The sequence below is a fragment of the Sciurus vulgaris genome (genome assembly GCF_902686455.1).
Source record: "Sciurus vulgaris genome assembly, chromosome: 1".
NCBI lineage: Eukaryota > Metazoa > Chordata > Mammalia > Rodentia > Sciuridae > Sciurus > Sciurus vulgaris.
The window spans coordinates 161161951-161187678 of record NC_136461.1 but is presented as its reverse complement, the minus strand read 5'-3'; the positions used below and the strand labels follow the sequence as shown (position 1 = coordinate 161187678).

Genomic DNA, 25728 nt, shown 5'->3' with positions numbered 1-25728 from the left:
TGGCCGGCTTTCCCAGAGACCCAGGCATCATCCATCTGGGCTCGTGTGAAAGTAGGAGGAAAGAAACCTAGCTGGGCATGGTGGTGCTCTCCTGTAACCCCAGCAGCTCAGGAGGCTGAGGCAGGAGGATTGCAAATTCAGAGCCAGCCTCAGAAACTCAGCAAAATACTGTCTCTAAATAAAACATAAAAAAGGGCTTGGGATGTGGCTCAGTGGTTAAGTGCCTCTGGGCTCAATCCCTGGTACCAACAAAGGAAAAACAAAAACAAAAACAACAACAACAACAAAATGCCTAAGCCAGATTAGTTTGAGATGCCTTTTAGTGGTAGAGTTTAGTTTCCTATCACCCTGCTACCAACTGCAGGATGGGAGAGGAATGTGGGTATCACTTTCTCTTTATATCCAGCACCAGAGAGGTTAGGAAGAGCTGAGATTCAAAGCAAATCACCAAACTCCTATATAAAATTCAGTACTCATGCTTTAGGAGAGTAGATTTAAATGAGTTCAGAAAATGTTTAATCTAAAGTAAGAAAGGGTTTTTATTTTCTGAAGTGTAGAACCTGAGCTGTGTGTTAAACATGATATTTGAGAATAACTCATGAGCCAAATATTCCAGGGTCAAGGCCCAGAGCTAAATCCAGAAAAGGTATAAGAGTGAGAAATTTGTATTTCATTCATTCACCTTCTTCCCATACTAGGTATAAGATTCAAATTATCTTTTATTTTAATTCCAGGTTTCATGTGGATTCCCTTTTTAAATAAAATAGAGTTTATTTTATTCCCCAGGAGCTCACAGGGATTTAGTGTGTACACCCTTCCTTCTCTCCTCCACCTTGCTACGTATGTTTCATATAGTACGTTCTCCTTCCCTTGCAGGATTCACCCTCACAGGGTTGTCATGAGGATTAGATGAGTAAGTGCCCATAAAGCACTTAAATCAGTGGTTGGCAAATAGTAAATGTCCTCCAGGGTTTTTCTTGCAGGAGACTCCTTCAATTATGAGTACACCAATTATGACAGTTCATTATTAACAATGAATTGATATGGACTGTGAAAGGAAATATTTGTTCCTCCATAACTGCCCGCTGCCATGCTTGTAAAAAAAAATAACTCAGACAGAATTCTGAATTTTATTACAGAATATATCTAAAATACAATATTTGTTCATTTATAATATGTTATTTGAATGGAAATATACTCTGTACCACAACTATAGCAATTTTTACAGATCGTACTCCATTTATAGCTCTAGAATTCAAAAATCACTAAATTACAACATAATTCATATTTAAGATAACTTTGCTACAAATATATAAGAATTTTAAAAGATTTCCTTTAAGATCTTGGAATCATGAATAACTATTTTATCTGGTTTATATTACATAAAATTGTGACTATTTGACCTGATTTGCTTTAATTGGTCTCTGTATGGGTTTGCACTCAACCATCCCACTTTCCTATATTTTAAAAATAGCATTTCAATGAACAGTTGTGAGGTGAGTGCTCATCACCCTTGTGCTGTGAACAAAGTCAAGGTGCTTCACTCCTATCCCTTATATTAGATTCCTGTTACAGAAAGCTTATACCCTAAGCAGAGCAGCACCCCATCACGGCACTTCTGTCAAGCGGGACATTTGGTCTCGCTCTTCACATTTATTCAGTAAGCATGTCAAGTGAGAGATGAAGGAAACCAGACACAAAGCAGCCAGGGTCCATTTCACCAAGGTAGATTTGTACTTAGCTAAAGGGAAACACCTGAAGGTTCACTGTTTGGATGCCCTGCTCTGGGATCATCTTATTTAAAGGAAGCTTTGATTTCTCTGTTCTTGAGTGGCTGAGCTGGTCGCCAGTTGTCCACCATCAGCTCTTCAGGTTCACCTTCACCATTGAAGTTAAGCTGACGGAATTTTGACATCTAAAAGACATAGTAAAAATTTTAGAAGCTTCGAAATAGTATTTATGTATGTGCTTGTGTTAATTGTTGAAATACATTCCCCAAAATTCAAGTACCATCTATCGATGGCCCAAACTCAGTTTGATTCCTAATAGATACAGAATCATACATGGATTATGCATATATGCTTTCATGTAACAAATCAATTCATAAAAATACACAGAATCTTTGGGGTCACCTTAAAGGAGATTTTCAGTGAGCTTTGTTTCTTATTCTCATTTTAAATAAAAAATCAAAGTCTATAAATTCATGCCTTTATCATGTACAACAATAATAGTTCTAGATCCAAATTAAATTTTTGCTTTTGGCCCCAGGGAAGACAAAGTACAACATTGTACAATTAGATAAAAGGCCCAGGATCTGAAAACTCTATGGGCTGAGTGATAAGCGGACATTCTACTTAAATATATAGAAACACGAAAATGTATTTTCCCCAGCTGGGATTTCAAGCCCTTGTCATGGTTGATTTTTATTCCCTTTTACACCTGTTTCGATTTCCTGGTTCAATGATGTGACACAGGCTGCATTCAGACAAAATCCCACGTCTTTGAGGTTGTTTGTAAAGTGGAGTCCCCCTTCCCCTAAATTAAGAAAGATGGTTTGGACATAATAGAAGCACATGAAGCGATGCAAGAGAACTCTCTAAGGGCATCCAAGGTCGATTTACTACAACCCTGGAATTCCAGCAATATAAAAGAGTTAGAGTCACCAGGGTGCAGGGGCACACTCCTGTAATCCCAGCAGCTCAGGAGGCTGAGGCAAGAGGATCCCGAGTTCAAAGCCAGCCTTAGTAACTTAGCGAGGCCCTAAGCGACTCAGCAAGATCCTGTCTCTAAATACAATATAAAAAAGGGTTGGGGATGTGGCTCAGTGGTTAAGTGTCCCTGAGTTCAATTCCCAGTACAAAAACAAAAGAAAGAAAAAAGGAGTTGAGTTTGCTTATAAAGTTCAATTAAGTCAAACTTTTTGGATCAATCCAGTGTAAGTGACTAATACTTCCTTTCTGCCACTTAAATTATATTCTTACATTGATCAGTTTGACTCATTATTTTAGCATCACAAAGACAAAGCCTGAGTATAGCCAATCAAGGCAGCAGAATGTAGCAGACCCGCTTCTATTCCATACCTAACATCCATTTCCCTCATACTTTATCATTGACAGACATCTGTCATCTCCCTTTAAGCCACTACACTGACCATGGCAATCATATTCCCTTCCTGAGAATTGGGTTAGAAGTGGGATGTGAAAGGTGTGCTAGGCTGTGAAGCCTTTTGAAGAAAGGCTTCCCTGTTCCTAGGGAACCAATAGAAAAGTTGTTCCTTTCCTCCGTGAGGTGACTGTACATGGATATGATGCTCAAAGTGCTTCTGCATCTCCAAAGTCACCAACGGGCAAGGTGAAGTAAAGAGAATCACAAAAAGAAGAAACCAGAGTGCTGGCTTACTAATCTGAGCATGACCCTTCTGTCTTACATGATTTGAAAAATATCCCTACTCTTGGTATTATGCTAATATATGTGATTAATATTTCTAGTTTATATCACTTTCTACCTTAAAGGGTAATTCAAAGCATGAGGACTAATGAAGTCAGTTCAATTGCTTTTACCTTTCTGGGTACTTGTGTGTATGGGTGTGTTGTACATAATAAATCCATTTGTCATAATAGCTATCAATGGCAGACACTGGATCTCAAGCTTAATGGTTCTTAGTGAAGGAATAAAAAAAAATTTTCATGTTTTTAAACCATAACCCAGGCAGGGCACAAGCCTGTAATCCCAGTGGCTTGGGAAGTTGAGGCAGGAGGACCATGAATTCAAAGCCAGCCTCAGAAATTTAGAGAGGTCCTAAGTAGCTCAGTGAGACCCTGTCTCTAAATAAAATACAAAAAAAGGGCTGGAGATGTGGTTTAGTGGTTGAGTACCCTGGGATTCAATACCCAGTACCAAATAATAATAATAATAATAATAATAATAATAATAATAATAAAAGTAATAATACCATAACCAAACACTACATCTACAAATAAGATGTGGCATTATAATATTTGCTTCTGCTACTACTTCAGGAAGATTGCTCAAATGTATGACAACAAGGCCAATTTTCAAGTCAAGCACATTATTTTTTGGCCCATTTTGATATATTACAAAATAAGCTTTTGGACAGATATAGATTTCCTTTAAAGAAGACTGTAAATTATCTTTAGTATTCATAAGTTAATATTCTAAAGGAGAACACAAGAATAGAGTTCTTGCTCCCAGACCTGATTTTACCATGAGCTAGCTGGGTGGAAAGCACTTCAACTTTCCTGCACCCCCGACGGTTTTTCAACACATTCTAGACAGCAAAATGAGAAAGTCGGACAACACAACCTCTCTTGCACACTGCAGATCTAAATTTCTATGATTTCAAAATTTTATAGGCTTAAATCATACAAGTATTCAAACACTTGTCATTTGCAAAGCTGCTCACTGCTGACTCTCTCCTTAAATTATTCATGATACAACCTCTTGTGAATCCTAAGAAATGTCCATTTTCTGCATTTCATCTGTGTGCTATGAGACAGCCCAGGAAAAATTCCTTTGTATCCACTTCTGTGGATGCTTATCACTGAGACAGTAGCTGCATTAGTACTTGAACATGACCATCTACACTGTACGGGTAATATAAGAATGTCTGTTCTGAGTCTCTACAGCAAGCTCCCTGAGTGTTGATAGATACTTTTTCTCCAAAGCATGGCTTTCACATTCCTTGGGGTTCAGAAATCCATTCTTAAATAAGTGAAACTGCAGTAAGCTCTTATGTGAGTGAGCAGTGGGCTGGGAATTTCCACTGCTATCTGGGTAACTTTGAATCTCATTTTTTTTTTTTTTTTTGAGCTTTTATTTCCTTGTAGTTGGCCAAAAATATGTGCAATAGTGAAAGATATTTTTCTCATTTAATCCTCACAACAAATCTTCAATTTTACAGACTAAACAAACTGCCTAGAGCTGTGGCTAATAACAACAAATATTTACTGAATGCCGATTACTTGCTGAGCACTGTTGCAGATACTAGTTGCATGGCTAGAAGCAGCAGAAGGATCAAATCTGAGGACTGATTCCAAAGGCCAAACTCTTCAGCCTTCACTAAACACCCCACATCTCTAAGCAGACTTCTCCGTAGAAAACTGACCTGCTCACTGCTGACACTGATAGGTTCCTTGAGCACAATCCAGGTCACACATTCCAGAAGAGGAGGGGTGGTCAGTGAGCCAGGGTAGGTCCAGTAGTCCAGGCTTTCAGGAAGGAGGTCACGAGGATCAAAGCCAGTGAAGTCAGAACTCTTACCCTGCCAGGCAAACACACAGGTTAATTTTGACACGTGATCACAGCAGGACAACAAAAAGAGAGTGCAAACAATAAATAAATCTACTCCTCCGTACAGCCAGGAACCTTTTTTTTTTCTTTTTTATATACAGTTTCCAGATTTACGGGCAAAGTGAGAAGAAATTAACAGAAGACATTTGACTTGGACTTACAGATTAGGCAGGTGTGAGCAAGAACTGATTTGTCACATGTCCATTTTTCATTTTGTCCTCTAACATAATCATTTATGTTTTCCATTAAGTCATTAACGGATCACGTCTGGTATTTAAAATGAGACTGATGCCACTAAAATAATTTTTTAAAATTTGAGTTTTCAGTAACAGAAATATATTATCCTTGATGGGGAGGCCATTGTCTTGCCATGCTATTTGACAGCTAGATCAGAACCAAAGAACTGTGTTCAGCTCTGGGCTGAATAGCAATAGATGGGAAACAAGAAAGTTTTCCTGGAAGAGTGACAAGGTTGTTACAAAAAGATAAGACTATGTCCTATGAGAATAACTAGAGGGGACTAGAGATAATTAGCCTGGGTCATGAGAGAGAAATCCTAGGGTTATTTGGAAGAGGGATCAGGCCCATAATATAGGATTCAAGGGGGTGAGGCTAGGAGTGGAGGTTGCATGTTTCAGAAGATAGACGCTGTTTCAACTTGAGGATAAGCTTTAAACAGGTGGGGCTGCCATGGGTGATGTACTTCCACACCACTGGGAGTGACTTCAGTGTTTAAGCAGACTCTCATTGACCTCAACACAGGTCTGCTACAGAGAGGATTTAAAAACAGGATGGATGAATTCAAAGAAGTCACAGAACATAAATCTCCATGAAGCATGACTGTTTGTCTTGTTCATCATTGTATCTCCTGGATTAGCAAAGTGACTGGCACATAGAAAGTACTCAACAAATATTTGTTGTATAAATGACTGAATAATTTGACCAGATGATCTTTCAGCCTCCTTGCAGTCATGAGATTCTCTGATTCTTTCACCAGGATGTTCAAATGATGGGAAGCAGATTCAATAGATGCAAATCTTAGGATTCTACTAGAATTAGGGTCAACTTTTTGCAGAAAGAAAAGTAAATATGTAAGCAATATTTTACCTCCATTAATTGTTCATCCAAACACCATATGTCAATAAAACTTGATAAAAGGAAATTTCTAAAACCAATCAAGTATTGAAAAGAGGTACCCCCAAGAAGCAGCAGAAAATTAAACTTTACCTTTGTTTTAATGGAATCCAGCATATCAAGGACTTTCTGAAGGCCTGGTTTAGCACTGCCAATCTACAGAAAACACAAGGAGGAAGATAATGTAACCAACTGATACTATAGCATTTTTAATTCAGGCAGCATACCATAAATTTCTCTAAAAAGTGAAGCAAACTCTACCACTTTATGCATGCCACACTGATCAGTCTTAGCTGGAAGACACTGATACCATGGACTTCCCTACTGTCACTTCCCAACCTGCCTCTGCTTCTACCCCTCTAGTTACCCTGAAACCATCTTTCCAATGTCCCTGGTGTCCTTCAACTGTTGAAGTGAAAGTGTATCTACCTTCCTTACTTTGCCTCCTTGCATGACATTACAACATTGCCTTTTCTTCTTTATAATCAGTCTCTCCTTCAGCTTTCCCCATGCCTTAGCCTTCCTAATATCCTTTGACTCTTTTGTAGTCACTGAATTCCCCCCTTGCCACTGCCTTAACGGCCTTACATTTTATAGTTTCTCAGGTTTGCATCCCAGCAGCTTCATCAGCTCCTGCTTCTTCGTGTTGTCCTAGGATGACTTCAAATTCCTGCAGCACCCCCCTCAATATGATGTCAGAGCTCATGATCTCCAGTCCAGACAGTTCTACACTCCTCTTTACAACTGGCTCGACCTGTATGGTCCCACTGTGGCCTGAAATTCTCCAATCCTGAGTCACTGACTTTGAGCCCTCCAGATCCCCGTCTTACTTGGTGTTGTCTGTCCTGGAACAATATTTTAGTGATCTTAGCTTAAGGTTAAATTAAAACAAAACATGTACCTACTAGTCATTTGTAGTTGACCTCCTTCTGTGCTTCAAATTTCCATGTAATACTATCTAATCAACACCTCCCACTTTGTCTTTCTACCCTCCAGAAAGAAGGCATGGAGAGATGGGGGGAGAAGTAAGCCTGAAAACACTTCAGGGCCAAAGGCATTTCCTCAGCTCTTTTGTAAAATATCTGTTGTGACTGTTTTGTCTGGTCAATCCTTCTTGAAAACAGGAAAAAGAACTGGGCCATACACTAACCTTCAGAAAAATGCCCAGAACAGCCAGCCCATCGGGTTGTTGCACAGCTTTCCCAAAATCCTTATATTTGGTGTTCCAGTGAACCAAGTGAAGCTAAAGCACAGGAGACAAAAACCACAAAGAATGATTAACATGATAAAAGGCAGCAGACCTTATCCAGTGATCTTTTCTCCCTAACTAATAGTTACTGAAGAAAAATTGTAGATTATTTTAAATAAAATTTTTCCTTCATTTTCAGTCTAATTACCCACTACTTGGTAGAATAGCAAGTAATTTCATCAACAGCTCTAAAAATGAATAAATGTTTTGAGTGAAGGCATAAATTATTTCTAGATTTATATGAAAACAAACTCCTCCAATTTGAATTCAGATATTTTTTGCAAATGTTGTTCTTGGAGACACTAGAGAAAGTTCCTTAGCCTTAATTGTAATATCACAATCAGAGGTTATAAGAAGCAAACTTGAGTAGCCTTGACAAAAGAAGTGGTTCACTTAGTGTGAGTCGAATTTGCAAAAGGAGGCTTTTAAAATTAATGCCTTCTAGACATTTTTGTTCACATATCTTACCTCTGCAGCATACATCGCTTTATCCACAGTGTGTTCAGAACCTTGTCCATCAGATGAGCCCCAGTGAAAGTGAAACTGAATCAATCTGTAGGTGCCATCGAGGGGTCCCCCTTTCAGTGCTGAAATTAAGATCCATGTGTGTAATATAGCTGTGTACACATACATACACATGTACACATGCACATGCTCATACATCCACACATGAAACACACACACTGCTAAATATTACCATCTCTAAACCTGTTTTATATTACTAAATGTAGACAGCCACATTTTCACTCTGTGAAAATTAAATACAGGCTCAGGTTTAATCTACAGTGCTGAAGAAAATTATTTTGATTCCCCCCCCCCCCTCACGTGTTGGTCAAAGCATGGAAGCTCTTCCCTTCTTTGCTAGCTGAGTACAGTAGTACCTCTTCCTTGGGTTGATTTAGAATCATAGGTTCAGGTCCAGAGAGGAAATTTTAAGTGGAACTAATAATTCCTCTGTGTATCACTTAAGAAGAGCTCAGGCAGCTACTAGCCAAGGCATTGGTCTGCTGCACACACACATGCAAATATGGGGCCTCCACTGCCCAAGGGCTGCCCTACAGCCTATTTCAAGGACCTATGAGACCAGTTTTGACGTACCAGAATTTTAAAATCTATTAATACACATACTATCAATCTTAACTTTATAAAATCTAATTCTGCTTAAACTGCTACTAACCTGTTTTGTCCCCTAAAATTTTAATGAACCTCTTTGACTTTAATTTCCTCACCTATAAAATGGATACATTCATTTAGTTCTTCACTAATAATGTACACATCAACTTTTATATTCAGCATAATGTGCTCTATTATCTCCAAGAACTTAAGAGTCAAACCATAATAACTATACTCAAATTATACTATCCTGGGATTAACTTAACTTCATTCAGTAAAATCAATACCAGAAGCCACACTTTTAGGTGCACATATCTGTAGAAAATTAACAAGTTGTGTCTTGAGAGAAAATTACAATAGTGGGAAATTGCTACAAAAAATTCTTTGCTTCACTTGTATGTATCAGTGGGATTTAACCAATATATTTTAAAGCTTTATAAGTAACTGAATTCTACTGTTTTGTTTATCTAGTATTTGAATTAAAACAGATATTGCTTTAAATGTATTTTATTAGCCTTCACTTATAATTTCATAAAATAGTGAGCTCAAATTTACTTCAGATTTGAAAGACAAAGGGACAAGGTCTGTACAATAAAGTTTGTTCACTTCTTTTCACTTAAATATGCTTAGATGGTAGCAACATCCATTCACCTATTCAAAGTAAAAGATGGAACTGGATGGAAGTTATTTAGGCACTATGGCCTTTCTATGCTCTTGATATATTCTGGTTGCCAGTTTTGCTTTATAATGTTACAAAAAATAGGAAGAATGAGTCATAAATGGTGTTATATTACAGATCTATTAAGAAAAGTGAATTTGGATGTATTCTGATAAAATCATGTCTCTTGAAACACAAAAGCAACTTATTGTAAAAGTTAATATTTGTCTGAGATAATTCCATATGGAAAGAATTAACCTTAGCCCCAATATTAAGCTTTCTCTGAAAAAAAAAAAAAAAAGAATTCCTTTTTTTTTTTTTGTAAACGACATACCCTTAAAAATGAAATACATGTTTATAAAACAGCTATATTGAAAATTCCTTTATAATAACTCTTTGAAGTAAATAACCAATTGGCTGATCATAAAAACAAATGCCATTTATAACATCACTAATTCTACCAGGTGGCAAAACTAATTAAATAAAACTATATTAAGCTTCTGAGATAACTGATCTTTCTGAATGTATTTCTTTTTCTCCTATCGAGAATCATGCCAGGATCTTAAATATTAAAGAGAATAAAGCTTACTGTTATTCTCTTCCTTGCAGGCCCTAGAATTGTGTCCTAATTTTCTTGTCTTAAAGAACATTTAGAATTAGGCAAGAGCTGGATATAAGTTTTTACTTAAAAAGGCCTTGTGAACACCAAAAAGCAAGCAAAAAAAAGTGTTCAGTGTTCAATGATTAAACACATTTAGTGCTTATCCATTATCACCAGATACCTGGGTTTAGTCCCTGTTAAAAGAAAACTTGTTATGCAGATTAGAAGCCCACTGTAATTAGGAAAGATTGCTAAATCATTAAAATTTAATTGCTATAAAAAGTAGCAATTTTGGTCTTCTTTACCGGGTTATTTCTCAGCAAATTCTGAGCAATAAGGTTAGTCAATTATGTAATGGAAAAACGTTGTTATAATAATAAATCACCATAAACTCTGATAAAGGCAGGATATATCTTTTTGAGAAACAGAATGACAACAGTTTGGTTAAATATAGGAGCTTACACTATAATCCAGGTCTATTTATTTATTTATTTTGATTGCTATATGGCATTTTCTAAATTGCCCCAGCTTTAAAAATGTCCATTTTTCAAATGCAAAATATATATTTTTTTAAATGGTAGACATTGCTAGGCATGGTGCTGCATGCCTACAATCCCAGCTGCTTAGGAAGCTGAGGCAGGAGGATTGTAAGTTTAAGACCAGCTTCAGCAGCTCAGCAAGGCCCTAAGCAACTTAGCAAGATACTGTCTCAAAATAAAAAAAAAAATATTAAAAAGTTGTACTATAAGGGATACAGAAACATAGGTGATTTCTTCTCTAATTTTTTTGCAAACTCCAAAAATTTAATTTAACTTCAAATACCAGCATCAAGAACTCCAATTTTAATTTTCATGATCACTCAACAATTAAATATTATATATATGTATATATAATATAATAAAAGCACTAAGTATAGCATTATAGAATGATCTATATTTATTACTTGAAAAATTCTTAAATTATTTGTTTTTGTTAAAAATAGGAGATTCAGTAATACTGAACTAAATCAGACTGCCCACAAAAATATAAACTTAAAATTTGGCATTTTTGGATATTTTTCATTCTAATCATTACTACTTAAGACATATTCAAACAGCAAACTAAAGACCTTTAGGGTATGTCAGTAATCTCTCTTAAATCCAAGGGACAAGAAAAGTACTCCCAATTATCCTTAGTTTAAAAATTAAAATTTATGCAATTTTCTGTTAATAAAGGAAATCAGTAATTTCACAGAAAACATAGCATTTCCAGGAGCTGAATAATCTTCTCCATGAATATCCTAAAATTTTTAAATTATGCATTACTATGTTTACTACTGATTAATTCATGCATATTTTGTTTGTTGACGGTAGCCAATCCTCCTAGGGCTTCAGGTCAGTGCCAACAAATCTGGAGGGAATATGCTCATATTTCAATTCTTTTCAACAATGAGATGTTTAGCTATACTTCCAACTACACTAAGTAGTCAAAATTCAAGAAAATGGAAGTTTAGTTTAAATCATACAGCAATTACATAGGAGTAAAACTGACACTCTTTTGCCATGAACATAATTAACTAGAATGATTAAAAGGTCAGTTTTCCAGATATTTAGAGTTCTGATCCCATTAAATGAGCACATGACAAGCCCTTTCATTTGTGGTTGTTAAGCTTCCTTTTAATTTATGCTTGCTTATGGAAGGAAAATTTTACAACTTCAAAAGTTAATCCCTGAAAAATCAACCAGGATTCATGTATAAAGACCCATTATGTCACACAGACAATGTTGCTTGAAAGGAGTACAGGTGAGCTTCCTTCCTTCTTTTTTTTTGAAATAAATAAATTTAAAAATTCTAGTTTCAAAAATGAAAACAGAAAACATGTGGGAGTTGGAAATAAGCTGGCCCAATAATTCTGGCATTGACTTTCAATATTTGTTCTAACTTTGCAATAAAGCAGGGCAGTATTAAACTCATTAACATAAGTTAGTAAGTTAGCAGCAGTTAATAATTTGACTAGTATTCTTTTCCACCAGAAAAAAAAAGCTGGCAATAAAACATATCAAGCAGGGAGAGTTATTTTTTAATAACTTAAAAAATACCTAACAGGATTAACCATTTTTCATTAATTTAAGGTGGTTTATTTTAAAGGGGTTTAAAAACTGATGAGAACATTAGCCTAAGCTTCTAGTTAAAGCCTATAATTCCACCCTTAAAAAGAATTATCTCTAATGTAAACATAGTAATAAACTCAACCAGCTCAGTTCCTGACACCCAAGCACTTAAGATTGGGTATACCGAGTTACATTTTAGGACACATTAGAAAACCTGAACTTATGGGAAGTTCTAGGAGGCTGAAATCTCATCAAGGGGGGAGAAATGTAAATGAACTGAAGCATTTAAATGCAGAAAATAAGAGGTAAAGAATATCTAGAAATATTAATACCATAAAGATCACTCTTAACTAAGGGGCTGTTAAATGGTTAATTTTTAAAACAATTAAGTGACCCAAATGAACACTTTCTAGACTTAAATGTAAGAAAAATACATTAGCTTTCGAAAACATGGTATGTACAAACTAAACGTTAACTATGGTTATCATTCAAATTCTATTTTTAAGGGATTGCCATTTAGTCTCTCCAGTAAACTAGGAAGGAGAAGACTTAGCAAGTTATTTAAACTTGAGCTTTCTGTTTCTTCATGTTTATTTTAAGTGGTTGACTATAGGATCTCTACCATTTGTTCCAGCTTTGAGTCTAAGATTCTTTAAAAAAAAAAAAAAAAAAAATATATATATATATATATATATATATATATATGAAGGGTATTTTTCCACACAGTATTATTATTTTTTAATCTACCCTGTAGATGGGTTATCTTTTTATTACCAAATTTTAGTATATTCTGCATACTTGTTGAACCAAAATGACTGAAAGAGACATGGGCAAAATTACAAAGGAGTCTTTCATGGCAAGGGAGAACAAGTCTTTTTTGGGTGGGACTGGGGGATTGAACCCAGGGGTGCTCTACCAGTGAGCCGCATCCCCAACCCTTTTTATTTTATTTTGAGACAGGGTCTTACTAAGTTACCCAGGCTGACCTTGAACTTGCGACACTCCTGCCTCTACCTCCTGAGTTGCAGGATTACAGGTGTGCCACCACGCCCAAATAAGTCTTTCTAATACTCATTACTGACCCTTGTTTTTCTAGACCTTCTTGTGTTTCTAAATCATATACTGTATACTCTTAGGTCCCCTGGTGTTTCCTAGTTCCCTTTGCCTGGAATCTCTTCTAAGACATCAAAATCCTTCAAGACTTCACCTAAGCCTATTTACTCCAGAAACTCTTCTCTGACTACTTAAGGCTCCCTCATGTCTCCACAGTTCCTTGGAGTACTTCCTTTTTGTACTTATCAAAGTGATTGTCAGTATCTATTGTTTCTATGTCCTTCTATTTTAGGGAGCCTCAGCCCATGCTGAGCTCTGGAGATAAGGAGAGGGCCCAAGACCCCATTCTGACTTCATGATACTTAGTTCATCAAGCATTTAATCGGTGTTACTAATCATTTTTTGGTGCAAGAACTGGCTGGATAATACATGTATCTCTAAAGACATGGGTTAAAACCCCTATCCAATCCACTATTTTTATTCTGTTTCACAATTTAAACATGGCCATTATTCACTGGAAAAAATAGTTGGAAAAATGTAGTAAGTTCTAATCAGCTACTATTCATGTAGAAATCCTTCAAAGGTTAGTATATACACAATATAATCCATAACTATATAACTTCATAAATAGAATCAGTACTATTTAATATAATAAGCCAAATGTCTGGGAATATATCAAAATAAAATTTCAAATGTTATCAAGTAATAGGAAGTCACCTTAAAAGTAATTAAATAAAAGGTTTCTTGAGGATATTATCACAGGTGCAACAGCTACAGCGATTGCCTAATAAAGTCATCAAGTAGTGCAGTCATAATAGCGGTTGTTTGTTTACTGAGGAGCTGCTATGTGCCAGGCACTGGGCTAGGTGCTTCATACAAACTGTTCTATTTAATCTTTCCTCTGTGGCAGATACTACTGTTACTCCACTTTTAGTTTAAAAACTTAGGGAAGTTATTATCCTTCCAAAAATCACTTGAGATAGTGGCAGAGCTGGAACTTGAAACCAGATCTGTCTGACCCCAGTTAGTACTTATGGCCATCCTACCAGAGGCTAAAATCCATCTTCCAGTAATGCACACTCCTGGAATAATCTGTTTTCACAATTACCTTTGTAAGGAATATAAAGAACTATTTCATCTGGTTCCATTCGTTTCTTTATTGTTCAAAAAAAACATAACTATGCAATTTCTTTGCACCATCCAATGAGGTACATAATTCGCTGGGCATTACATCTGTTGACAATAATGATTTCATTGTGGCCTTTAAAAATAATGATTTCATTGTGGCCAACTATGTACTAAAGTAGCTCATGTCTTTTCAATGACTAAACATAAAAATTGTATAGCTTCCTATATTTATATTTTATCTTGAGACCTTTGACCATACTATAAATATATGGTAATTTTTACATGAAAAGGGAAATTGTCTTATGTTTAATCATTTGAGCATTATTTCTTTGGAATAGGAGAAATTCTTAGGAAAATCAATGTAGCAAAATTACTGAAGAAGCATCATCAATGTATACCCTCAACTTGATTCTAATCATGATAGGTCAAAAAGTAAGTGTGTGTGTGTGTGTGTGTGTGTGTGTGTGTGTGTGAGAGAGAGAGAGAGAGAGAGAGAGAGTCTCTGTCTGTATGTCTGACTGTGTCTGTGTGTACTAAGGAGAGGTACACAAGGGAACAGGAAGGGTGAAAACATTTCTCAAATAATCTCCACAATATCTCTCATTAAATTGTCTTCCAGAATTACTGTTTCAGAAAACCAAGTGTCCAAAACTTTTTAAAAGAAGAAGAGGGAAGAGGTTTTTCAAAACTGAACTGAATATATTGTATAGCTACTGGAAAAGAATAGTCAACCTTACTGATTTGGTTTTAATTATATACTAAATACTATATTAGCTTTGTAGACCATTACTCCAAAACTTTGACAGCATTATTGAATGTTTCCTCTCTACTTTCTCATTTTGTTCCAATGCTTCCCCCATTCCTATGCCACACTGTTTGCCAGAACATTTCATTCAATGACCTTCAGAGGAAAGTACTCAGGAAAATAGGACATTGGCAATTAAATCAACCAGTGAGCAAGAAAAGCAGTTACTATGACTAAATGGGATTGTTCTCCTTTTTCTAAAAAAAAATAGAAGAAGCATTCGGTGGCATCCTGTAAACAGCACTGTTACAAATAACCTATGGTAACTGGTTTTATCTGTCATGGGTCAGGCATGTCCACCAACTTTAAAACATCTACGTTGTGGAATGAACTTCTGGATATAGACCAAGATAAACTGCCACCTTTATCACACTAGCCCAACAGTGAGAAATATTCATAAATATAATGTTCTCCAAGAATTTCAATATTTAATTTGTCAGGTTTTCATCGCTTTTCTTACTGCTTCCTTGAAGATAATAACACACATGAAGATATACTTTTTAATGGAAAGGTATCAACTCTGAAGACAAATATTTTAGAATTAATCTCAGAAGTTATATTTTTGCAAATTTCATTGTTGCCAATCTGATTTGGGCAAAGGGCTTCCTTTCTGTGACTTTTCACAGGCAGACCACAGTTATTCTATGTCCCACATAGAAGCCAGGAATTTTAGAAAGGAGATGCAGCCTCGGGAAACTTCAAATAATTAGCCTACTTCTCTGAGTCTGGGACCTAATGAAGCGGATCAGAGTGACATCTTGGGTACTAAGACAAACCATAGTATTAAAGAGATTCCTACCACAGCTGGACTTCTTCCACTAAGGTGAGAATACAGCTACTGGCTAAAAGGCACACTTTAAACACTAACCTGCATTGTCCTGAGAGTCATCAAACTCCACGTTGAAAGAATGACCATTGTTGATGATCCTCCGAGAAGTCGCTTTCTCATAGCAAACGCACAGGGCTTCAGGGAAGGGTCATGCTTGGCTCTTTTGGTGTCAATGTCAATAGGGGACTGGCGTTCTCCCTGGGCAATGGGGAAGTCTTTATGCCAATGCTCAGGTCCTGAAAGGTGAGAAGACACGTGTGAATACCCCAGTGTCCGGACGAATATACCCAGACCCCCAGAAAGGGGCAATGGTTCGAGAGTCAAACTGCTCAGTTCCCATTTTGGTGGCACCACTTAATAGTAGAGTAACCTTTGAGAAAACAATCTGTGCCTCAGTTTCCTCATTTTAATATGTGATAATATTACAAATTTATCTTGTAGATGTGAAAATTAGAATCAATACACATAAAGCTCTTAGTGCAAAAAAACATCATATAAATATTAGCTATTTTCATGGACTTTTTACTTAAACACAGCAAGTAACATCAGTCTGTGGCTGGGATTTGGGATATGCCAGGTCACTCAAAGCATCCTCCCAGGTCCTGGTTCCTCCCTCTGGTCTCGCACTGGATGAAAGGTCAGGGCCACTGCTCCTGCACTGGTATCCTTTCTTTAACAGTCAAGAGTCCCCCAAGGGGAGCCCCCTGCCAAGATGCGCCAGACGCATCACTGTCTTCCCTCCGCTTGCTCCGGAAACCCAAACCTATGGCCATGAAAAATCCCGGATCTTGGTTACTGAACTCCTAACATCAGAAGTGGAGAAATGAAGGCGAAACTCAAGAATCCCAGCAATGTATTCAAGGAACTCCAGAAAATGCCCCGGGACGGTTTGTGCGGGGAATCTTAGCCACAGGTGGTGCTGAAGCTGGAAGGATGTCAGGGGGGCTTCATTTCTCTGTGATCAACAACTAAATTTTCCGTACTACCCTTCTCCGCTTCCTAGGCAGTCCCAGCTCGGGACCCAGGAAGGGCTGTCCTCGGGTCCCGCGGACAGGGCTGCGCCTGCCTCTCCCGGGCCCTGCGCGCCGGCGGGCGGACGCTGGGATTCCTCGACAGTGCGCAGGAGTTGGGGCGATGGGGGCATCCCCGGCGCAGGGGAGCCGCGGGCGAGGCCGGCGCCCGGGGCGCACCTGAGCCTCCCGCTCTTCCCGAGCCTCCCGTGCTCCCCGCGGCCGCGGTAAACAGCAGGTGCGGCGCTGCGGGCCCGCGCCAGGCATCCAAGGATCGGGCCCCGGCGCCGCGGGTCGCCCGCACTCACCGTTGTGCTTGCCGTATCCCCAGTGATGGGACATGGTCGCGCCGGCGGTCGGGGCAAGGCAGGAGTTGGCGCCTGTCTAGCGGTGGCTGCTCGGGCGCCTGCACCGTGCGTGTCCGCGGGTCGCCCCGTCACTGGCTTTTATAGGCTCCCGCCAACTTCGAGCTCGGGGGCGGCCCGGGGGAGGGGACCCTGGTGGACCTGGGCGACAGGGGAGGAGGTGACGGGCGGAGGTGATCTTCCCAGTGCTCGGGGCGGGCTGGGCTGGCGAGGCGCCGGGGGCGGGGAAAACGCCCTCTCGGCGGGCGTCCGTCCGGGCTGGGGAGCTTCTCTCGCGCCGCCCGGCTCCCCTCGGCCAGAGGCCGGGGCCCCGGGTTCCTGGGAGAGCCTCCGAGGTTCTCGGTGCTCGTGGCGGCGGTGGGTGGCGGCTCCCGCGTTCCTTCGTCCAAACCGGGGCTGCGGATCGTCTAGCGCGCACCCCATCCCCCTCCGGAGCGCAGAGTCTGGCGGAGGCGCTGACTGCTTGGGACTCGGGCCCCGGGTGCCCTTCATACCCTGTCCCCATTGTGAGCGTTTCCCTGGCCCTTGAAGACCTGCTGCCCGCCACGTCTGCCCTACTCGCGCGGCGTTTCAAATCCGAGGGCTCAGGCTCTGATCTCCCGGGCCTGGGGCTGGCTCGTTAGGAGCTTTGACCTTGGGGCAAATAGGGATACGGTCCTTGAGGCGTAGGGGAACGAGCAGCTCTGGGTGCTGAGAACCTCGCGCCCTCTGCTGGACGGCTGTGGGATAGAGCGACAGAGAAGCCGCGGTCTCTCCTGCCAGCGCGCGCACAGGAGGCCTGGGATTGCATTTCCATGTAGCCCAGCAGGACCTCGCTTGAAGTGCTTATTTCCTTCTACTTTACTTCTTCTTTTTATTTAACAAATTAACTTTGGGGGAGATGACTTCCTAGTTGAATCCATATTGATTTAAAATCACCAAAACTTAAATACCACCTTTTTAAAGGGGCAATCAGGCAAAAGAATGTCTTTCAAAGAGATGGAAACTTCTGGGTCTGACAAAGGAATTTATATCTGGCAAACCTAGGGAATCGCTCAAATAATTTAATAGAAAAGACTTTTTTTTAGGGCAGGGTGCATTGTGATTTTCGTGGGCTCTGAGGCATTTTTGCATTAGTAGTTCGATTCTTGTTTCTGTGATCTAAAACTGATTTTCAGAAAGCAGATTTTCCTGGACATCTAAAACTATTGTAAACCTGACGTCCTGTGTTTACTGTGCCTAATGGGGAAGTCAGGCCATTTTAAATGGAGAAAGAATTCATTTTGCCACAAGAGATTTTGCCACAAAGCTATAGGGGGGGTGGGGGAGGTTCTGTTCTGTGGTCTCTTCGATCCTTGAGAGCATATTATTAGAATTGAACTTAGTAGGATGTGACTTTTGTGATCGGTATCAGCCTTAATATCACATTACTTATATTTAAAAATCTATATATAAATAAATGGATAAAGTATGATTTCGAATTTTTACAGTGTCAATGGCAAAATCATTATCTACTCTTTATTTCAGTCAGTTCCACACACACAAGAAATGATTCATGTTTAGATTTCCTTGTTCTATTTAAAACTAGAAAATTGTAATTCCCCTGTGTAAGTGGGTCTTTTGGTTGATGTCACAGGGAATTCTTAGACTAAAGAACATCAATGAACTTTTAAGATTTCTAGGAGCGTTATGAAATGTAGCTCACAGAAAAGAACCTTTATTTTGACCTCTGTAGTTGCATAATCTTTCTTGGGACCCAGTGAAATAATTTTTTTTATTCCTTGCATAATTTTAAAATATTAATTAGGTCAGATGGAGAGGGACTCTAAGTTGCTGTGAGACTCTTCACTTGTTCCTGGGAATATGCCAGTGATAAATGCTGGGAGTTGAGCACAAAGCCTATGAATGTCAAGTGGGCTATAAAGATTCTGTTATGGTAGCCAGGCTACTAAAAGTAGCAGGAATCCTGTCTTCATTTCCTGTGAACTGGAGTGTGGCTTTATTAATATGTGGATGGAAGAGGTGCATATTTTGATTATAAAATATCCTTCAAGTACCACCAACTGCAGTTCACCAAAGGCCTCCTTGGGTAGGCTCCCTGATCTCTGCTAGTTCTCCATGGGAGCAGACCTTCCCACAGAGCTGCTGTGTTCAGAGACTGTCTCATGCTCACCAATGGGCGGGAGGTGGCTCACCTTTGGGTACTTAAGGAGATCCAAATATTTTATTATTCACTTTTGTTGGTATTAGGTATTACAGTGATTGCCAGCATTTTTTTAATCAGTTTTTTTTTTTTTTTTTTTTTTTCCACAACTGAGGTGGATTTGTTCCTTCATGTAGATCAGTCACTACCTAACTTTACTGAGGGCCTTCTTAACCAATTGTCATGATTCACTTGTTGCCAACGACTATTCGATTTTTTTAAAAACTAAAAAATAGTACGTTCGTTTCTTTAAGAGGGAAGGATTGGTTCATTGAAAAAAAATGATCCTAAATAAAGAAACCAATGGTATCTGAAGAAAGATATTTACCTCTACCCTCCGGGACTGGGGAGCATATGATGATGTATGTATATGGGGAAAATGAAAAAAAACACTTGAAGTCTGTTTCCAATTATTATAATTAAAAAAACTTCTAACATATTAATCTTAGTGACAGTATAAAATAAAAATAAAAGGCATTTGCTTTTCCCACAAAAGTATAGATATTGTTAATATATTTTACAGTGAGGTATACATGATTAATTAAATATTTAACTAAAAACCCAGATAGTCTCATATTTTTTACAATTATAGTTTCAAATATATATGTGGAGGTAAAGAGCCACTCACTTGTTTGGGTTCCCATAGCTCTTTTCAGAGATTCCTCTAGCCTAGTATTTGTGGCACCACATTTTAATCAGACACTATATTGTAATCATCCACTTCAATAAACTGTTGACTATCCATTTGTAAAGTAAGTATGATGACAACCTCTGGATTATTTAAGAATTAAATTAGTGAGAGGTAGCGGGGAATGAAATTAACCAAATTATATCATTTTATTTTACACAGGTATAAATATCTAATAACAAATGCCACTGTTGTGTATAATAATAATGCCCCAAGAAAAAACAGAATCCCTTGAAAAACAAGAATTCAATTAATGTATATATGTAAATCACCTGCCACATGATGACACTCAGTAAATGATAGCTCTTCATTTCTTCCTAGACAGTGCTTAACAGAATATGAGGTAATGAATGCCAAGGTAAACATCTGGACAAGGTTCAAGGGAGCAGTTTAAGAGGTGGCCACTTCCAGAATTCTGAAGTGTTTTGTTTGTTTGTTTGTTTTGGTGAGAGGAATGAGGACTGTTTGGGTCATTGGAGGCAGTCTATTCCATCACACTTGAATATTTTGTGTTATTAAAATGAGCCCCTGAGGGTGGGAACTGTATCATATGATTTACCTCTATGTCCTGAGTACCTAATACCCTTTTTCTAGCCTGAGTCCCAGGTTAGGATACATGTATTAGCTACTCACATAAAATGCTTTGAAATTATGACGTTTTATTAATCTAAAAGGAGGAAACAGCAGTTTTCCTCTACAAAAGTCGGTCAGTTAAAAATAATGTTGTGTTAAAATAAAATTAGTTTTGAATCTGGGTTAATTTTACTAGCTCAGCTCTGTGATTTTGGAAAAATTGTTTGATCTTACTAAGATTCAGCTTCACATCATAATTATTTTATTTATTTATTTATTTACTTATTTTTGCGGTGATGGGCATAGAATCCAGGGCTTCATTAATGCTAGGCAACTGTTGTACCACCGAGCTACACTGCAAGCTCAGCTTCACACCTTTAAAAGTAGGATAATAATGGTACCTACCTCAGAGAGTTGTAGTGAGGACTAAATGATATAATTTGGGTAAAGGATTTAGCATTGTGCCAATAATTACAACTTAATAAAGGGTAGTTGTCATTTTCTGCTGTTGTATGTTTCTCGAGCTCCTGTTAAGTGCTTGGGTTAGGTTTGCTTTGTTTTGTTTTGTTTCATTTTTTAATGTGTAATGTGGGTTACACAAGCTGAGTCCATTCATGTAACACATCTTTTCGAGCGCTGTGATGGATGGGCTTCAACGTAGGGGCTACAATCACTAGCTAGGTAACCTGATGGATGGGAGTAGAGTAGATGGATAAACAAACAACAGGGATGACGTGAATTTCCAACAGTAACAATGAGTATGGAGAAAATAAAATGGGGATGAGGTAGACAATCACAAGGAAGGAATCGCTACTTCAGTTGCAGTGGTCATGAAAGTCCTGTGGAAGGAAGCATTCACTGAGGAAAGATCTGGAGAAGGACATTTTAGGCACAAGAAACAGCAATATAGAGGACCCAAACAAGGAAGTTTCTAGAACACTCTGCAACTTTTGTATGAGGGCTGAGGAAGAGAACACAAGTAGTGAAATCAAGACAGACCATGAGCCCAGAAAAGGATTTTACACTAATTGCCCAGGGAAGCCACTAGGGAGACTGTAAGGAAGAGAATGATACAAACCATAAGTAAAAGAATTAAAAGAAATTTAAAGACTATTTAGCACAACTCTCTATTAAATAGGCCAGGAAATAGGTGGAGGTTCTCAGTATCCCTCTTACTATTCCCCTTCTCCTTGCTTTTACCCATCTAGCAACTGGGAAAAGATCCAGGCTTTCTCTCCTGATGTCCAAACTGGTCCAATCCTATCTTTGGCTTTCCTCTTGGCCTCCGAGTGTCCCCTCATTTTTCTATAGGAGACCAGAAAACGGCATCACATGGGGGCCAAGAGCCCAGGTTGTGAGTTTGGATTCGGTTTCTAGAACATATCTACTACACAAACATGGTTGATTTTTATGACTTCCCCAAACCTCTGTTTTCATATGCAAAATGTGGTAAGGCTATCCAGGATCTTTGAGCATGTTAATAACCTAATTTATGTGAATTAGCATGATACTGGGCATCTTATTAGCTACTCTGTTAAGATTATTATTATCATCATTGTAGAGAGTCATAGAATTTTAAAATGAAATCAATTTTGTAAAATGACAAATCTGAGTTTATATTCTGACTCCAACACTTACTTGAGCAAAATAAACAATCTCTCTGAATTTCACTTACTTGATTTGTAAATTGGAGGGAAATTCTTGCTCCAGAGTATTGTGATGAGAATGAATGTCTGAAAGATGATAAAGTTCCAACACATTTTCTTGACTGAATAAATGCTATAATTGTCATTATATTCTTCCCATTGTAAAATGATAGGTTGTTGTTTCTGTTTTCTTTCTTTCTTTCTTTCTTTTTCAACTTGGATGAAAAACAAATTCACATTTAATGAACATTTTTGGAGTTCCTACACTATAAAAATAATACTGCAATCTGTTTATGCACCAACACAGTTCTGTGTGCTTGCCATTGGTCTACTTTATAGCCAGGGACACTGAGGCATCGAGGTAAATTAGCTTAGCCCAATTTACTCAGCTAGGAAGTAATAGAGCCAGGTCTGAAAACAAACAGCCCCATCCATTGTTGGAGCTCTTAGCACCTGCCAGGCAGACTTCCCCAGAGCCAGCTCAGTGCCTTCCAGGAGCTTAGAAAGACTCCCCTGCTCCTGGTTCTGTGATATTAATGCATTAAGATTATGTGTGCAGCACTGCTCTGTAAAATAGAAAGTAATATCAACATGCTGGCCATCTTTACAGTTTCCTTCCAAACACCATGTAACCACTGGGGTGGGAGGAGATAACACTGACTTTACATCTAAAAAACAGTTGAGTTCAACTTCCCTTAGCAAGCTGCTTTTCAGACTTTTAGAAACATTGTTTCTCTATGTGTCTTTGTTTATTCAGAGTACCTAGTAATATTTAGCTTTTCTATCAATAATCCAGTCTATCTAGTTTTTAAGATTCAAATATTGCTATTATTTTTCAATTTCAAACAGAACTGTAATGAAATATTAAGTGTGATAATTATACTAAAATATGCAAATTATGCATTTTAAATATTTTATGTTCCAGGACAGTTGAATAATCTAATAATAGGTGTTCTGCTCTCCTTAGAGTATCAGTTCTCAGTTAGGGCCACCTTCCCCTTACAGGAAATGCTGGCTATGTCTGGAGACCCTTGATCTTCATAACTTGAGGAGAGAGTGTCTTGCTGCAAGTCCCTAGTGGGTGAGGGAAAGGGTTTCTGTAGGAGGGATGGGCTGGTTGTGAAATAAAATCTATGAAATAAATAAATAAATAAAATAATATCAGAAATAATGACAGAAGACAGAATTTACTTAAAGGCAGAGGCTTGTCCATAAGGGTCTGGCTCCAACAAATGAAGGAGCTGGACTTAGTTTATTTGTAGCGGTACAGATCAAAAGGGGACCGGTAGGAGCTTCTTCCAGAAAAATAGGATGGAAAGTGGAGGTAAGCAAGCCATTTGGCTCTCGTGGTTCATTCCCACGTTCAGGGCTTGCTTGCATTTGAACTTCAGCGGTGAACCAATGCAGGATAACCACATGACTCAGGCAGTTCCTGAGGCCAGATCCTCCTGTCTAATAGCTCAACCAAGCTTGGTTCTCCTATACGCCCATGAAGGCTCCCCGCAAGAGGGGGTGATAGGTGTCATCCAGTGGTAGAGGCCAAGATGCTGCAGAACACCCTACGATGCACAGGACGGCCCACTCACAATAAAGAATTATTCAACCAAAATGTTAATAGTACAGTAGTCTCCTCTTATTTGTGGTTTCATTGTCTGTGGCTTCACTTACCTGTGGTCAACCACAGATTGAAAATATCAAATGGAAAATTCCAGAAATAAACAATTTTTCAGATTCTGATTGTGTATCATTCAAAACCTCTCACGGCATGACTTTGTCCACCCGGGACATGAAGTCATCCTTTTTTTAGCATGTCCATGCTGTATATACTACCTGCCTCTTAGTCACTTAGTAGTTATCTTGGTTATCAGAATGACTGCTGTGACAGGTGTTTGAACAACCTTTATTTGACTTAAGAACAGCTCAAAGCATAGGAGTGGTGACAGGAAGGTACATGGTATTAAAATATGGAAGGATAAACTAATTCTGATACTTTGTAGTAATGTTGCAGGACATAAAGAAAAAAAGTGTGTATGTGTGTGTGTGTGTGTGTGTTTGTGCGCAGTTTGAGACCATTTGAGGTTTCAGTTATCCACTCAGTGTCTTGGGATGCGTCCCCTTGCATCAGTGGGGACTACTGCACACAGGTTTTAAAACCCTGTCGTAAGATTATCTATGAGGTAGTCTTTTGTCAAAGATCTGAAAAACAATTACATATTCAGCAGTGGGTGAGCCCTAGAATGATACTTTGCCCATAATATTTTCCCACTCACCTTTTGTTTATTGGATAGGTTAGGAAAGAATGGAATCCTTCCCCTCTACCTTGGCATTTTTTGCTTACTTTGCTTTAAACACACTTCCAATGATTTTCCTACCCAAATCATAATGATCATAATAACTTGATTAGGTTAATGTTAGCTTCACCATGTGATTAAACTTCTCTTTCACATAGAAATCACTACCTCACATGGGAAATTCCTGACTTCCCTTTAGTCATAAGAACAAACTAAAGTTTTCCATGTAGGAGGAACATAGACACCACAGCTAAGTTCTTCCTCCTGCTCAAGGGCAGGAGTCCAGGGTCACCATTGTCAAGGAATATGTGAATGAGAAAGCTGTATTGGTGTAATCCTATAACAGATATAGATATAGACAGGAAACAAAGATGCTTATATTCTACAACTTTGTAGTTTTCTCATTTTTTGCTTATTCAGATTAACTCTAAAGCAGAAAGGAAGACATCTTTGAGAGTTCTGGATTGCTCAAAATTTCAATTTAGGAAAATAGATGTAGTATTACATAGCCTAAGAAAATTGCTACTGATTTTGAATCTTCTTGGCATTTTCTTTAAATTTCTTTGTTTCATGTTCATCTTATGTGTTTTTGCCATTCAACACAAAATTTTCAAAATTATTCCCTTTAATTATCTCTACGCTGCTCTTCGCGGTTCTCTTTTTCCACCTGAGCAGAGTGGCTGGAACATAAATGCATTGAATGAATGAAAGGAAAGAATGTTATTTTACTATTTCAATGGATAGAAGGAATAATATGATAAATGTTCCTTGATCTATGATATGATGAATAATTTTTGGTTTTTTTTCCTCTTCTTTCTTTTTTTTATTTTTATTTTTAACCATCTTCTACCAAACTGAAAGAGTTATAACCAAAAATTATCCAGTCCAAAAATGAACTGTTGAAACTTTTCACAGTTCACAGCAGGATCTTATATGCACTGCTTTTCTAGGATTTGCGATGGATTTATCCTCTTCCACTCTCAGTCGGCTCCAGTCTTGATGA

The 25728-nt window shown here is 38.3% G+C and overlaps 1 protein-coding gene across 1 annotated transcript; it reads right to left on the bottom strand.

Annotated features, from left to right (window-relative positions):
- Positions 1-1116: 1116 nt before the first annotated feature.
- On the bottom strand, positions 1117-17694 carry CA2 (carbonic anhydrase 2). Its single transcript, XM_079126753.1, is given in 8 exon segments — positions 1117-1915; positions 5126-5281; positions 6538-6600; positions 7595-7687; positions 8162-8280; positions 16010-16102; positions 16105-16206; positions 17289-17694. Coding segments are annotated over 8 exon segments (780 nt in total). The 5' UTR covers positions 17323-17694; the 3' UTR covers positions 1117-1795.
- Between the last annotated feature and the right edge of the window lie 8034 nt (positions 17695-25728).